Below are 15724 nucleotides of genomic sequence, written 5' to 3' on the forward strand. Positions count from 1 at the left end.
TGTATGGTATTTGTTCTATAGGAGAAGTTTAAAAGGAAAAGGAAGATAACCTAGTGAGCAGGAATCTGAAATGTCTTAGTCATGTGCACTGGAGCAATTTGATTTTAGCCAAAAAGGGGAAAAATGAGGTCCAGAATATCTTGAGACTTCTGCTTCTGAGTTTTTTTAGGAAATAGAAGGATTCTAATATCACACACTTCCAGTGATTCTCAACTCTGACAGCATATTAGACTCAACTTAGGAGTCAAACAAAAAATCTTGGGTCCACTCCAATGAGTGATTTAATTAGTTTGGGTGCAGCCTGTGCATTATTTTTTTTAAAGCTCCTCAGGCAACTCTAATGAAAGCTAGGATTGAAAACTTGGTCTAAACTTCTCATGTTACAGAGAAAACCTTAGCTGAGTGAGGTTGAGTGACTCATTCAAGGCCACCAAATTAGAAGGAGAAGGAACATGAACTTGGAGCAGGTAAACTTGGATTTAAACTTCAACTTAATAACTGTCTGTAGGACCTTGTGAAAATTACATAACCTCTGAGAACCTCATTCTTTCATCTGTAAAATGGGGATACTGTCTTCTACCTTACAAAGATTTTTGTAGGATAATCTACTGTCTATATTGCAAGTGGTACAATGCCTAGCACTTGATAGGTTCCCAATAAATAGTAGTTATTGTAGTGTTATTATTATTTACTGTTATAGAACCCCGGTTTCCTGATTACCAATCTGAGGCTTTCTAAAGCCCTACCACAAGTCTGGAGTGGAGTGGTAGCTTAAGACCTGGACTTCTAAATTCCCAGCTCCTTGCTTTATCCAGATCTTCAGATAAGGCTTGGTTTGGGAAGGAATCACTCTTCTCAATAGAGGAATCTACAGCTGTGAAGACACATATAGTTTTTTTTTTTTTTTTTGAATATTATTAACCTTTACTGAGAACTTACTTTGTGTCAGTTCTTTTTTTTATTTATTATTTTATTATTTTTTATTCTTATGTTAATCCCTATACATCACATCATTAGTTTTAGATGAAGTGTTCCATGATTCATTGTTTGTGCATAACACCCAGTGCTCCATGCAGAATGTGCCCTCCTCAATACCCACCACCAGGCTAACCCATCCTCCCACCCCCCTCCCCTCTAGAACCCTCAGTTTGTTTTTCAGAGTTCATCGTCTCTCATGGTTCGTCTACCCCTCCGATTTCCCCCGCTTCATTCTTCCCCTCCCGCTACCTTCTTCTTCTTCTTTTTTTTTTTTTTCTTAACATGTAACCTACAAGGGTAGAAACATTAGATTGGCAACAGACCTATCCACAGAGACCTGGCAGGCCAGAAAGACACATATAGTTTTGACCATGGAACACAGAGCCATGTTTTCAAAAAAGGGGCTTTAGCCAAAAATCCTGTTTTAGAATCCTTCTGAAGTTTACTATTTAAGGAATTTGATGGTAAAGAAACTTTTTGTGGAGCAAATGATCACCTTTTTACATTATTTAAGTTTGCTTAGTTAGGTCTTCCTTTTGGTCCACTGAGAGACTCTAAGGAATGTCTGGTTACTTTGCCACAGTTACATATAACACTGAAAATACAAAGGCTTTTTCCTTTAAAAATTCTGCGGGATTTAAAAATTCTGTGATGAAGTCATCATCCTATTCAGATGCTGTGATTATTTTGTGGTAACTGCTAAGTAAGAAAGCATAAAAGCCACTAAGAGTGGGGTCAAGAATGCTGGGGTTTATTTATTTTCCTTGGGTAAATGTAGAAAGCCTCTTCGATAGCATTCGCTGAGATTTAGGTGTATGCCACTCAACAAGGCAATGGGCTGTACTGTCTTCCTTAATGGATAGTACTTATACTTTAATTAGCAGCTCAAAGCACTTTGCTGTCTGGGCCTGGTTTTCTAATCCCACTGAAATATAGTGATCTGGGCACAGCAATGATAACTCCATAGGAGAGCAAATTCAAAGTTCACCTATTAATCAGGTAATGTGCTAAACTCTCTTAACACCCCAACCACTACTCTGGATAGAGAAGAAAACTTCATGTAAAATGATTCAAGATAACTGAGAGTATAAAGAACTTTAATCTCTGGTAATGGAAAAGGAGGAGCTTCTAGCAACTCTAATTACAACTAAGCACCTACTCTGGGGAGCTCTTTTGGGGCAATCAGCATTAAGATCGGAGTCACTGCTGATCTTTGAGAAGTGAGGTAGGAGGCAGCAAGTGGCATAAACCACTTGCTTGTTTCTTGCTTTTCAAAGGAGCATCAGATATCACTCCACTGGTTTGGCAGAATTTATGTACCGCAAAGTCTTTGAGTTGATTTTATTAGACAGCCCAAGACTGAAGCAATCAGCAGGGGCCAGATATATTTTAATGTAATTTCAACTGATTGGAAATAATCAGAAGACTGGTGAATCTTTATTACTTCTCAATTTACCCACTTTCTCTAATTTTCTTTATAGAACCCAGCCCTAGGAGCCAAAATGAGGTTGGACTGTTCTGAAATAGTAAAATGAAAAAAAACTGCTTTTTTTTTCTGGCTCCTGGGTGCTTTCCCACATCCCCGTACATAGCAGGTGATATTCCACCATTTATTCCACATTTCCTGTTAACTGGACAATAGACTCAAAATGCAACCTCTCCATGCTGAAGGTCTATCAGCTGAAGTGGGAGGAAAACCAATAGTGTCATATTCTGAAAGCCAAGTAAAAAAGTATACCAATGAGTAAGGAGAAACCAACTGTGTCATATATGGCTATTAGGTCATTTAGGAAGAGAACTGAGAATTGACTATTGGATTTAGTATTATAAAGTCACTAGAGTTCTTAAACAAGGGGCATTTTGAAAGAGGGGTAGGGCAAAAGCATAAATGAAGAAGATTTAAAAGAGAATTGAAAAAAACTGGACACAGCTAGTAAAGAGGGCTTTTGTACAGAAATGCAAACTCCTCTTTTAAATTTTAAAATGTTAGAATTCCTCAGGGCACTTTGGTTGTTTGTCATCCTTTCTTGAGCTATATAATCTCTCTAGTGGTCTTGGTCATTCTTACACTTTCAAATGACGTATTGTTTCAAGAAGGATGAAGGGGTCACTAGTACTAAAAATAGGAGAGAAATAAAGTAATTTAAGGGGTAAAAATTATTCATTGGACCTAGCACCCAATATTTAAGTGAAAATGCATTAGAGAGATGAATGATTAACTATTGTGTTAATTTCAGTATCTTCCACATGGAAATGTTCCAGGAGAAGATAGGCTTGCAGTTGGGCTGGAGAGGAATGGAATACTGGGAAGCAGTTGAACTTGACTAAGGGGTGGGTAAGTGGCAAGTAGAAATGATGGATCGAAGACAGTCACATGAAGCATACCAGTGAAAGGTTTTTGAAGTCAGGAGTTGGACTTGGCATTTGTGGGTAATGGGAGCCCCAGGACTTTTGGGTTCTGTATATGTGACAAGAACCTGGATGAAGTGTCAGGTGGGATGGGGTAAGGAATTGATGGTAAAGATGCTTTCTAATGAAGCAAGACAGAAGCAGATTCGATGGCTGCATAAAGAGACTGTGAGATCACAGGACCTTATTGCTTGAGAGGCCACTGAGCGCAAGAGAATATATCAGAGACAGAGGCAGAATATAGCAGAGGCAGGCTAAGTGCTGGGGTTTAAAATCAAGGCCTTAGCAGACAAGGTTGGTAGGCTCTGGAGAAGATAAGGGATTCAGGCATACCAAATCCCTCTTCCCATCACACCTTCATAGTCTGGGGTGTTAACAAAAATCATACTTGCCATGCTTTCAGCACAGAACTAAGGGAGTCTTCTCCATTAGCGTTTTCCCCCACGCAATTAACCTGAGCCTCCTTGTAACAAAATCCAAGTTCTAAACAGGAAATAGAACACCAGTTTACTTTAAGCTATGTCAGGAGGGTCTGTTTTTAATTCAATCCAAAGCCAGGTTCCTTCCCAGAAGCCACCACTTTACTGGCACTAATTGCTCTGTCTGTATTCTTAACACAGAGATGAAGAACTAAAGGATTGAGCTATGAAGGTAAAATGTTCCCTTTCATTCTGTGGCCCTTCCAGCTCAGAACTGCGAAGGCACGGTGTAGGTGGGGAAAGATAAATGTATTTGAGAGATGTCTGTCTCTTTCTTTTCCTAGAGACTATCAAAAAGTTAGAGCCTCATAAAAAAATTTTAGAGCCTCTTTAAGCTGTGTATGTCTGTATTCTTTTAAAGACTGCTCAGCAATATGGTCTATGTGTTATACACAAGGTATCTGTTATTCTTTGGAAATTCAGCAACTGAATAGCCTATAAAGTCATCACTTCTACCCAGCCAAGATATTACAGGTTATGAACCATCCTGTTACAGTGGACTTGATTGAGACAATGAAAGCCTAGTGCACGCTGATTATGTAATAAATGGATGATTAAACCAGCAGGATTCTACCTTTACATACGTAGGAGGTTTTAACACTGGAAATGCCTGAATTCATGGCTTTTGAAGTGAAAAAAGGTAGTATCAGTGATGCACAGCTCTCTCTAATCCAAAAGCAACACACAGGAAGACAGGGAAAAAAGTCCGCTGCCCATTTGTAAGGACAGTGGCAGTAAGAGTAAGAGACAAGGGTACAACAGTGCCATTCATTCACCTAGGCACTAAACACAAATCCAGGAATGGCCACTTGAGCAGGCAGGTAAGGCCTACTAGGCCATCTTATTCTCCATTCCCTAATTCTCCTGTGACATACTAGTTCTTCTCCCAATTCAGTCCTCCGAGATGCTAGCCTCCTAGATTTCTTACTGGCCTGGAAGGAAGTACCCTGCTGACGATCAAGTTCAAAGACGTGAAGAAGGCATTAAGAACATTTTTCACTAGCAAAAGGGACCAAGGTGATTTGTCTAACCAACCCTGACTAATTCTAAAATCCTCTTGGTTGTGAGCAGACTATCCTAAGTAGAATCTGGGTCCCTGCCAGGGCCTGATTCCATGATTAACTGATTTCTATGTAAGGTGGGAGATGAAATAGTTGTCTGAAGTCACATGTCAAAAGTTATGTTTATTGTGATAAGGCAAGTTCATTTGATCTATGGCCTGAACCCTTGAATGTGTCCCTTAACAGCTTTAATTTCAGCACTGTGGTGGCAGCTCCCTTAAGTAGGCCATCCAGCACCACCACTAGAATCATGGAAAAAGCTTTAATGAGGCTTGAGTCATGGGCAGAAATAACTTCTGATCGCTTAAAGTAAATAAAACCCCAAATATATCCAGAAAAAAAAGTTTGAGTCAATATTGCTGCTATATTTTAAGTGAAATATGTCCACCATATCTTTGCAGATGTTTTTAAGAGTCTAAGGAGAAACCTATTCATTACTGACAAGATAGATCCCTAGACCATTTACACATGAATTTCATTGATTGGATGGATGCAAGTGGTTTGACTTAGTCTCAGTATTCCTCTTTGCCCTCATTGCAAGTTAAACCTCACCCCATTGTCTGTCGCAGCCCATTAGTTGAATAGCAGTAGTTGGAGTGATGTGTGAATAGCTGGTGGCAGTGGAGGATTCTTAGCACCAAATGTATATTCTCATGTGCCTCAGGTAGGCTCAGACACACTCTATTACTGCCATCATCAGCATGTAGGCCAGTTATGAAAAAGAAAGTCTGTAAATAACAGTGTTGAACAATTTGTGTCAGATGTCTCTTTCTGTACGAACACACTTGAATGCCTTACCAGATGGCATTAGAAACATGTTTTATCATTTGTACTGCAACCAGCACAGAGAAATCTACTGTTCTGTGCATAACATTCAGCCATGCCTAGTAAGAGAAAATTTTCCTGTCTTCTGTTTTCTAGGTGAAGCTTCTATACATACATCTATGAAGCCCTTGGGTATTCTTTTGAAAAAGAAGAGTGTTCCTAGACACCAAAACATTGTGACTTGTGTGGAGAAAAAGCAGAATATTACTTGGATTTGGAGGGAAAAGCGTGCAGCTTTTACAGTGTATGATCTCTTTTACTACTGGCATATCTGGTGGAATTGGAGGAGGTACTATTCCTAAGCCAGGCATCATTGGAGTTATTGGTGGAATTCCAGTCATCATTCCAAGAGCAGGATCAAAATCTAAAAAAGGAGAGAAAAGACAGAACAATAAGTGACACCAGGCAAGGTCAAGGGGAGGCAGAATATTACCTTACAAATTTCAAACCAAAGATCTTTCTAAGACAGAGGCAAAATATTTAAGAAAACATGGTATTAGCATTACCAGGTCTTAAATATTATATTCTACTTGTGCATTTTCCTTTTGGGATAGGGCTGTTTGTTTTTGCTTGACCAGTCTCTTTATCTCTATATCTCATTTTGATATCCAAGGCCTTTCATACTATGACTGTGCCTTGTCTGTTGATCTTGCCTTCCACTAGTTCCCAATGCACACCCTCCACTCCATTCAGACAAGGCTTCTTGCTCTCCCTTGTAACACTTCTTGTCTTTTTGCAGTATAGCATGGTATTAAGAGCATACAGTTTTGGGAATCAGGCAGACCTGGGTCCTACTTCTATTATTTGCTTAGCAGGATGAATCTTTTGAACCTCCATCTCCTCATTTGCAAACCCTTACTTTATAGGGAGCTATGACAAATAAACAAAATGATGAATGTAATGTGCTTAGCATAATGTATAGCACAAAAATACTCAATAAATAACTATTCTCTGTGCTTTTGTTCATGTTGTTCTCCCTGCCTGGAATCATTTGAGCCTCCCCAAATTCTCCCCATACTTCAAGGCCTGCCTTAAATAACTCTCCAAGGCCACTCTCCCTGAAGAACTTTTTCCAGATAATTCTGGTTCATTTTCAACTCTGTGTTGAAAAACTGTTCTGTATCTGTTGCCACTGAATTTTATTTTATTTTGCATCATCTTTTCATTCAGGGATGCTTCTAGGATGTGTAGGGGCCCTCACAAATGTTTTTCTGTGGGGTTCATCTATATACACAGTTCAATTCACCCCAAATCAGCATCAACACTATTCAGTGGCATAATCTCATGAGATACCATGAGAGAAATGCCACACCAGGCAGCTAGAGTGATTTACTTACCAGTCTACCTTCCTGGAAACAAGACTCTGGGAGGACTCCACAGGCAGGAGTTCTGAAGCTTCTTGGAGAATCTGGTTGACTCCACATGTGGGGTAGAGGATTGGAGAGTGCCCCAAAGAGGAGAAAGGAGGACTGGGGTCCACATAAGTTCAGTATGAGAGTGGGACTCCTTGCTCAGACAACAGTGCAAGTCCTGGTCAATTCCAGGCAATGAAGAGGAACTTTAAAAATTTTGAGAAAGGTGCTTCTTAAGATTAGAACCTATATAGGACCTGTTCTGGACTCAGGGCACCTACCCTGATCACACTAACTACCTGGCTGGTCCTTAGCATCGGACAGGGACTTAGAAATATCAGGGCAGGCATTTCAAAGCACGAGGTCCCCTGAGATGCGGGCCTAGGGCAAAGGTCCCACTTGCCTGGGTGTAAGGGTGGTACTGATTTCATTTAAATTTTGTCTCTATATCAAAATGCAAGTTCTTTGAGAGAAGGGAATGCATTCTACTTCCTTATTTCCCCACCTCTCACTGTTGTCCTCTGCTACAGAATGCACAATGGACTGTAAACAAAGTATTGCATAAGGAGTTCTGATAATGTAGGGGCAGTTGAAGTAGCACTAGCAGGTCCGACTCCCAAAAACCTTACTCTGCTCACCACAAAGACTTGAGGGGCAACGCCTATAAGCATGTCCTTAGGCTGGTTCTGAATCCCCTGGGTGGCTTTCTAAGATATTGAAGGGGGTAGATCTAAACAGGGGGAAGAATCTGTGGTCTCTAGAGAAGCAGAACTTCAGGTACAATAGGCCTAGTAGGGGTGAGTCTTATGACCAGGCAGATAGGCAGGCGGGTAGCACGTGTGCATCCTCCGTTGTAAAGTCAGCCCATAAGAGCTAGAGCATTCCCTATCTTCCCACATGCCTGTCATGCTGAAATATCAAGACCCCAGATATGTTTGGGAAGAAAAAAAAAAGATCTTCCAAGAAATTAGAAGAAATTTTATTTTTCTGAAAACAAATTTACAGCTCACCCAATATGCACTTGTACACATGCATGTGAGCGTGTGTGCGTACACACACACACACACATACACATGCCCTTTCCTTCCTTCCTGTGGCTCTCATATCTCCAGTTTCCTCCACATACTAGTTACATGACCTTAGGGAAGGTTTCTTAATATCTGGTAACATAGCACTATTTCTTTTTTGATAAAAGTGGGGATAAATGATGACATTTAGCTCAAAGGATGAAAGGACAGAACAGATATGAAAACACCTGGCATGATAGGTGGTAGTCCTAATAGGTAAATTTCCATCCTTCCATTCAGTAAGTTCACTTATTCAGGCATTCATTCCCACATTCCACAAGCATTTGTGATAGCTTTTAATATGTCAGGCTCCATTAGGTGGGGGCAGGGGGTCTAGGTCTTCCTTTCCATCTTGGAGGACTTAGACCCCTGATACCCTGTGTTTCTATGCTGTATAATAACAGCACTGTGGTTAAAAATGCCATTTGTGTCTTTGGAAAATTTGATTCCTTGTGTATATGATTTTGGAAAAATTGTTAACATTATCTCACCCATTTACAAACTATTAATTTTCAGTAGGAAGAGATCAGATTAGATTGTGTGCCAACTAAACAATTTCATCTATTTTTCCCCTCCAACTGAAATGTTTGTCTTCCTTTTATTGTTCTGCCTGCCTCCTCATTGTTATTCATATAGCTCTGTCACTCACAACTCTACCTTACCACAGATTACAGAAACATCAGTTCATTAAACAAGTTCTGCCACTTCGGCTGAGAAAGAAATGCCTGTCTCCATGTACTGTCTACTAATAAATGGAGACAAACAAAAAACAAATACACAGGATAAATATAACTCCTGACTGATGTACTCACCACTCTGTTTGGTATGATTACATTAATATTTTATGAAATTCATTTAAAAGCAAATGTATTCATGACATATGGCTAAAGTGAGAGTAGATAAACTCCTTTTCTTCCTTGTGTTCAATATGCCAAGAGTTCCATAGGCTACACTGCCTAGCAGGGCTTGCTAGAGGGCAGGTTGCACATGACATTTCAAAGACTCCTAACACATTGATTATTTCTTTTGTTTATCTTCAACCATTAAGCACCAAAGTCAATGTGAATTTCCAATGCCAACCAAGAAAATAACCATTTGAAATCATCGGACTTAAACAAGTATTGCAGAATCTGAAAAATCAAAGTCCAACAATTTAAAATACATTGGGAATAGAACACCAGAGAAATTATCTCCCTCTTCAAGGCCCCCAGCCTGGCTTGACAAGTACACTAACAAGTGCGTAGTATTAACATTTATGTTAGGAATTCAAACTTTTATTTATTTATTTATTTTTAAATTTTATTTTACTGTGTTATGTTAGTCACCATACATCATTAGTTTTTTCTTTTTCCCATTTTTTAATTTAATTCTATGTTATGTTAATCACCATACATTACATCATTAGTTTTTGATGTAGTGTTCCATGATTCATTGTTTGCGTATAACACCCAGTGCTCCACGCAATACAGGAATTCAAACTTTTGAAGGAGATTTGAAATCATTTTATAAGGATTATGGAAAAGGCCAAGGTATTCCTCCAAAGTCCTTCCCACAATCAATACCCTGTTCTGTTTTGCTTCTACATCTCTTCTTCTAGCACCTTTTCCCTACAGCCTTCTGACTCTTGGCATCGCCAAGCCTGGAAGTGTCATAAGACATTGGTTTGTATTCCCTCTTCTGATTCATGAACTTCCCCAAATCCCAGCTTACTAGAGATGCTATGAATGCTTTGTTAGTTGGGCCAGCTTGCTCCTCTGAGTTGTGGCTCTACTACATGATTTCAAGTAATATTTCAGTGTAGCCTTAAATATTCCTGCTCCCTAGCAACTTGGGCTCATTCAACCTAGAGTAGTTACCTGGAAGTAAAATCATCCTCTGTTCTCTTTACGCATTTGAGCCAGGGAGTTACACTGGAGGCACATACCATTTCTATGCTGCCATCCAGTCATCCATATGTCCATCCAGTTAATAGTTTGATGCCAGGCCCTGTGCCAGGTGTTGGGATTGAGGGAATGAGTAAGGCAAAATCCTCGGCCTCATAGTCTAGTTTAGAAACATCCATGCAGTTACAATGCTGTATCACCAATTATCAACACCCAAATTATTGGGTGCTTACAATGTGCTAGACACTGTGCTAAGCATTTTATATAATCACATTCCAGTAAGCCTGTGAACTAGCTACTATTATAATCCTTCATTTTATACAGAAATTGGGGCTCAGAGTATTTAGTTATTTGACCAAGATTACAAGCCAGTAAGAAGTAGAACTAGGATTCAAATCTAGGCTGGTCTAACTATAATGCTCCTAACCACTACACTGCCTCTCAGTGTAGTATGACAATTGTTTTAATGAATTAACTTCATTATAGGTGTAAGGTAAACCAGGTATAATTAAAAACATGGCAGATGAGCAACAAAGTGCTTCCAATTATTTTTTTCCCAGTGTGACAGATTAAAGGTGGATACAAATTCTTTGAGACTCCTTTCATCAAGAGATGAGGTCTATGTCCCCCACCCCATTTGAATCTGGATGGGCTACAGACTACTTTGACACAAAGTGTTCTGTTTTCAGGCTCAGGCCTTAAGAGAGATACCATTCCCACTTCTTGTTTCTGGGAACACATGCTACTGGAGCTTCAAGATACCGTGCAACATGTTGGAGTACCGTGGTAGAGAGGCATGTGGAGAGGGCCTTAGAGTAAATGGAGAGAGAGGGATCCAGCTGAGCTCAGTGTTTTTATCTGTCCCTGCCAAGGTGCCATGCATATGAATAAAGTTGTCTTGGAACCTCCAGACTAGCCTACCATTGCTGAGACATCCCAGTTGATACCATATGGCACAGAAGAATTGCCCATATGAGTCCTGCTCAAATTCTTCATCCAGAAACTCTTAAAATAGAATAAAATGATTGTTTTTTAAGCTGCTAAGTTATAAAATAGTTTGTCATACAGCAATAGAGATGCAGAATATGCAGCATGCCTAGGGAATGGGGTGTGATTAATTAACAGAGTTGGCTATTTTCAATGAATGGAAATAGAAAGTACACCAAACACCCAAACTAGACTGACCATGATTTTTATCAGATTATTGAAGAGGTGCTTTGGGACCCTGCAAGGCCCCAGAGCCACTGTCTCGAGAAATTGTCACTGTACTGTTGCTGTGTGGAAGAGCCAGTTGAAACAATGCCAGGTGACTGACACTCTACTATATGGACTAAGACTACAGATGTCTACAAAACACTAGAAACCTTAGAGGTTGCCCATTTTTGATGCCTGACAAAGACACCACATATGCCAATTTTATGGTTCAGCCCTTGATATTTTCTGGCAGGATGGTTCACACTGGTGTTCCTTCTGTAAAATGCAAACTCCACTTTTATGGCAGGGGAAGAGGGACGGTGTCCATAATACTACTACCCATTAAATCAGTGTACATGAATTTCTAGGTTATGATTTGATTTTATACATCTCATTTAATCTTCACAATCCTAAGGAATAGGTAATATATTACTCTCTATTTTACAGATGAAAAATTGAAGCTCACAGAGTTAACACAGTAAGGCCATACAGTAGGTGGCTTTTACTAACCATACTCTCAACCATTAGTCTATGTTGCTTCCCACCAAGTCCATGGATCCACAGGAAAAAAAGATACTCCTTGTCAGATTAAGCTCTGTTTCTTTTTTTTTTTTAAAGATTTTTATTTATTTATTTATTTGACAGAGAGAGAGAGAGAGTGAGAGCAGGAACACAAGCAAGGGGAGTAGGAGAGGGAGAAGCAGGCTTCCCGCCAAGCTGGGAGCCCAATGTGGGGCTCGATCCCAGGACCCTGGGATCATGACCTGAGCCAAAGGCAGACGCTTAACGACTGAGCCACCCAGGCACCCCAAGCTGTTTCTAACTGCTCAACTTGTAGCAGGCCTTCAAATATTTATGTCCCAAAGGCTACCATCCAGTTGCTTATCTCTATACCTAGAACTTCCTGTTGAGATGTTTGATATATGTATTGCCACACTATTAAGTAATTTAGAGGCTTCTGTTTTAAATCCATTGTCTCAACTTTGACCCACAGAAGTTGAAATTGTGGCAGTGTATGAACTGGAGGTGGGCAAAGGTAGGAGATAACACATTTACTGTTGGTCTTGCCTTTTTAGAACTGGACCTGGTTCTGGCTGGCTGGAAGCCCCTTCATACCCTTAGAAAGGCTCTTCCTAAACTTAGTGACTTCTCCCCATCCAAGTGCCCCCCTGCCCATAAAGGCATTTCTATTCTGTTAGGTGTTCCAAAGACTCTTTGAGCACCAGCATGTAGTTTGCACTCACAATAAAACCACTGTAATGCAATCATAGATTAGTCTAAAATAAGTGCACCAAATGGGATCTAAATATAATTGAGGTATTTCACAGAGAATTATGATTCCAATTCAGGTATACGTTTCTGGGACATTATTGCTTTTTCTTTAGAGTTCCCACAAAATTCACTGGAAAATTAAGAATTATGCCTCGGTATTGAGAAATTTTAACCCACTACAGTCTTGACTACCTCCTCTTCATGCAAATCCTCAAAAGACTTTTCAAGCAGTCAACCTGAAGAGAGAATACATATTTCTAAGGACAGCCAGGCTGTACTGTGAGATGATCCTGCAGTTATCACCAGCCCTCTTGAAAATAGAGCACAAGTTTCCAAATTTTTGCATAATGACTCTCAAATTCTACCAACATCTGCCTGTTTCTCCAGAAGATCACCTAAATCCTTGTTTCAGGCCAGCTGGAAAATTAAAGCAGGGCCTCGTTCATGAACAATAGCAAATAAGGTAGCAAACTAGGCTTGGGTGGGTTATATGGCACAGTTTTAGTTCACAAAGACTCACCCCAGTAAATCTCAACTTCGATTTCAAATTTCTACTAATGAAGCTTTTTTTTTTTTTTTAAAGATTTTATTTATTTGACAGAGAGAGACACAGCGAGAGAGGGAACACAAGCAGGGGGAGTGGGAGAGGGAGAAGCAGGCTTCCCGCGGAGCAGGGAGCCCGATGCGGGGCTCGATCCCAGGACCCCAGGATCATGACCTGAGCCGAAGGCAGATGCTTAACGACTGAGCCACCCAGGCGCCCCAGCTTTTTTATTTAGTATAAATTTTTGCAAATATCCACCTTTCTAGCCCATCTTCCACCTATTCCTTCCTATTTATTTATATTGTGTTCTTGCCTTGTTAGAACATTTGACAGATTCAGGATCATGACCTTGACTCTCATGGGATGCTGTGAACATCTTTGGATGTTGGCATTAGTGAGGACATTTCCTGCTACATCTGTGGTTCCCAGATTTCTAGATTTTAGAGAGGAATAAAATAAAATTAATATACACATACATTTAATTATACCCCTCTTAATTTGCCAAGAAAAGACGTGGGGAAAAAATAACAGAAACTAGCCAGTGTACCATTTGCACAGTTCAAAAAAGACAAAACATTTTTTTGGGGGGGAGGAAAAGATGGCAGAGGAGTAGGGAACCCTATTCCACTGGTCCCTGGAATTGAGCTGGATATCTACCAGACCACTCTGAACACCCACGAAATCAGCCTGAGATGTAAGAAGATATATCTGGATCTCTACAGAATATCACAGGTGGTTGGTTTTGAGGTATGAAGTGGGGAGCCATGATTCCGCGGGCACATATCTGAAGATAAATGGAAGGGGGAAGGAGCTGTGGGGATCCTATACCACTGGTGAGCAACAGCCTCCCAAGCTGGGGACAGGCACAGACTTGCAGACTGGTAGCAGCAGGGAAGGGACTTTAGGGCAGTCCCCTGGACTGAAACCTGGAGCGGCGGGGCTGCACATGTGAACTGGGGGCAGCTAGTGGTTTTAGAAGCACAGAGGGCAGAGATGTGCCCAGATCTGGAGGCGAGGACTGGGAGCACTGCTGAGGGGCACACAACCCAAGACCCTGCAGTTTATAGCAGCACAGACAGAAACGGAGAGAGTGTGGCCTGGAGAGCTCACTGAAGAACAGACTGTGATCTCTCTGCTCTGTGGCAGAGGGTTGGAAATGATCTCTTCTGCTCTGACTTGCGGAAGAGATGTGGAAATCCTCCAGGGAAAGCTGCAAGAGAACAAAAGCCCCCCAAAATCGGTTTTCACTGAGCCCATCCCCCCCACAGGGGGTAGAGCAACTCTGCCCAAATAGAGTTGCCTGAGTAACAACAGGGCAGGCCCCTCCCCCAGAAGACAGGCTGGGAGAACAAGAGGCTGACAACCCTAAGGTCCCTATAAAACAGGTGCGTCTTGCTTGGGTTGTGGTCAATAATTTGGACTCTATACATTCCCTCAACCACCCTCAACAGAATGACTAGGAGGAGGAACCCCCCAAATAGGAAAGACTCAGAGACTGTGACTTCTGCCACAGATTTACAAATGGGTACAGATATAACCAAGTTGTGGGAGATGGAATTCAGGGTAGCAGTTGTGAAGACAATAGCTAGAATGGAGAAATTGATTAATGGCAACATAGAGCCTCTAAGGGCAGAAATGAAAGCTGAACTGGCAGAACTTAAAAATGCTATCAATGAGATCCAATCTAATCTAGATAATCTAACAGCTAGGGTAAGTGAGGCAGAAGAACGAATTAGTGATCTAGAAGGCCAACTGATAGAAAAGAAGGAAAAAGAGGAGGCCAGGGAGAAACAACTCAAAATCCATAAAAACAGAATCAGAGAAATAAGTGACACCATGAAACATTCCAATGTCAGAATTAGTGAGATCCCTGAGGGGGTGAAGAGAGAAATGTACTAGAAGATATATTTGAGCAAACTGTAGCTGAGAATTTCCCTAATCTGGGGAATGAAACAAACATTCATGTCCTAGAGGCAGAGGGGACCGACTTCCAAGATCAAGGAAAACAGGCCAATGCCCTGGCATGTAATAGTAAAACTCGCAAATCTTAGCACCAAGGAAACCATCTTAAGGGCAGTTAGGGGGGAGAGATTCCTTACATACAGAGGGAGGAACATCAGAATAATGTCAGACCTATCTACAGAGACCTGGCAAGCCAGAAAAGCCTGGCAAGACATATTCAGTGTGCTAAATGAGAAGAACATGCAGCCAAGAATACTTTATCCAGCAAGGCTGTCATTTAGAATGGATGGAGAGATGTAGAGCTTCCAAGAATATGTGACCACTAAGCCGGGCCTGCAAGAAATATTAAGGGGGGTTCTATAAAAGTTGAAAGACCCCAAGAGTGATATAGAACAGAAATTTACAGAGACAATCTATAAAAACAAGGACTTCACAGGCAACATGATGACAATAAATTCGTATCTTTCAATAATCACTCAATGTGAATGGCCTAAATGCTCCCATAAAATGGCACAGGGTTGCAGATTGGATAAAAAGACAGGACCCATCCATATGCTGTCTACAAGAGACTCATTTTGAACCTAAAGATACATCCAGACTGAAAGTGAAGGGATGGAGATCCATCTTCCATGCCAACGGACCTCGAAAGAAAGCTGGGGTAGCAATTCTTACATCAGACAAATTAGATTTTAAGCTAA

At 40.8% G+C, this 15724-nt stretch overlaps 1 protein-coding gene across 10 annotated transcripts in view; it reads right to left on the reverse strand.

The window, feature by feature from the left end:
* Positions 1 to 15724, reverse strand: part of ENOX2 (ecto-NOX disulfide-thiol exchanger 2) — a 299288-nt gene that overhangs the window by 44354 nt on the left and 239210 nt on the right. For 9 of the 10 annotated variants that reach the window (XM_035008700.1, XM_035008684.1, XM_035008692.1 and 6 more), the window contains one exon: positions 5961 to 6116. In XM_035008700.1, coding sequence (XP_034864591.1) covers positions 5961 to 6116 — 156 coding nt within the window. Of the gene's footprint in view, positions 1 to 5960; positions 6117 to 13377; positions 13498 to 15724 lie in introns of all 10 variants that reach the window. The other variant, XM_035008709.1, reaches the window with a different exon arrangement.

The sequence above is a fragment of the Mirounga leonina genome, unplaced genomic scaffold (genome assembly GCF_011800145.1).
Source record: "Mirounga leonina isolate KUSES-001 unplaced genomic scaffold, KU_Mleo_1.0 Mir_101664, whole genome shotgun sequence".
NCBI classification, from domain to species: Eukaryota; Metazoa; Chordata; class Mammalia; order Carnivora; family Phocidae; genus Mirounga; species Mirounga leonina.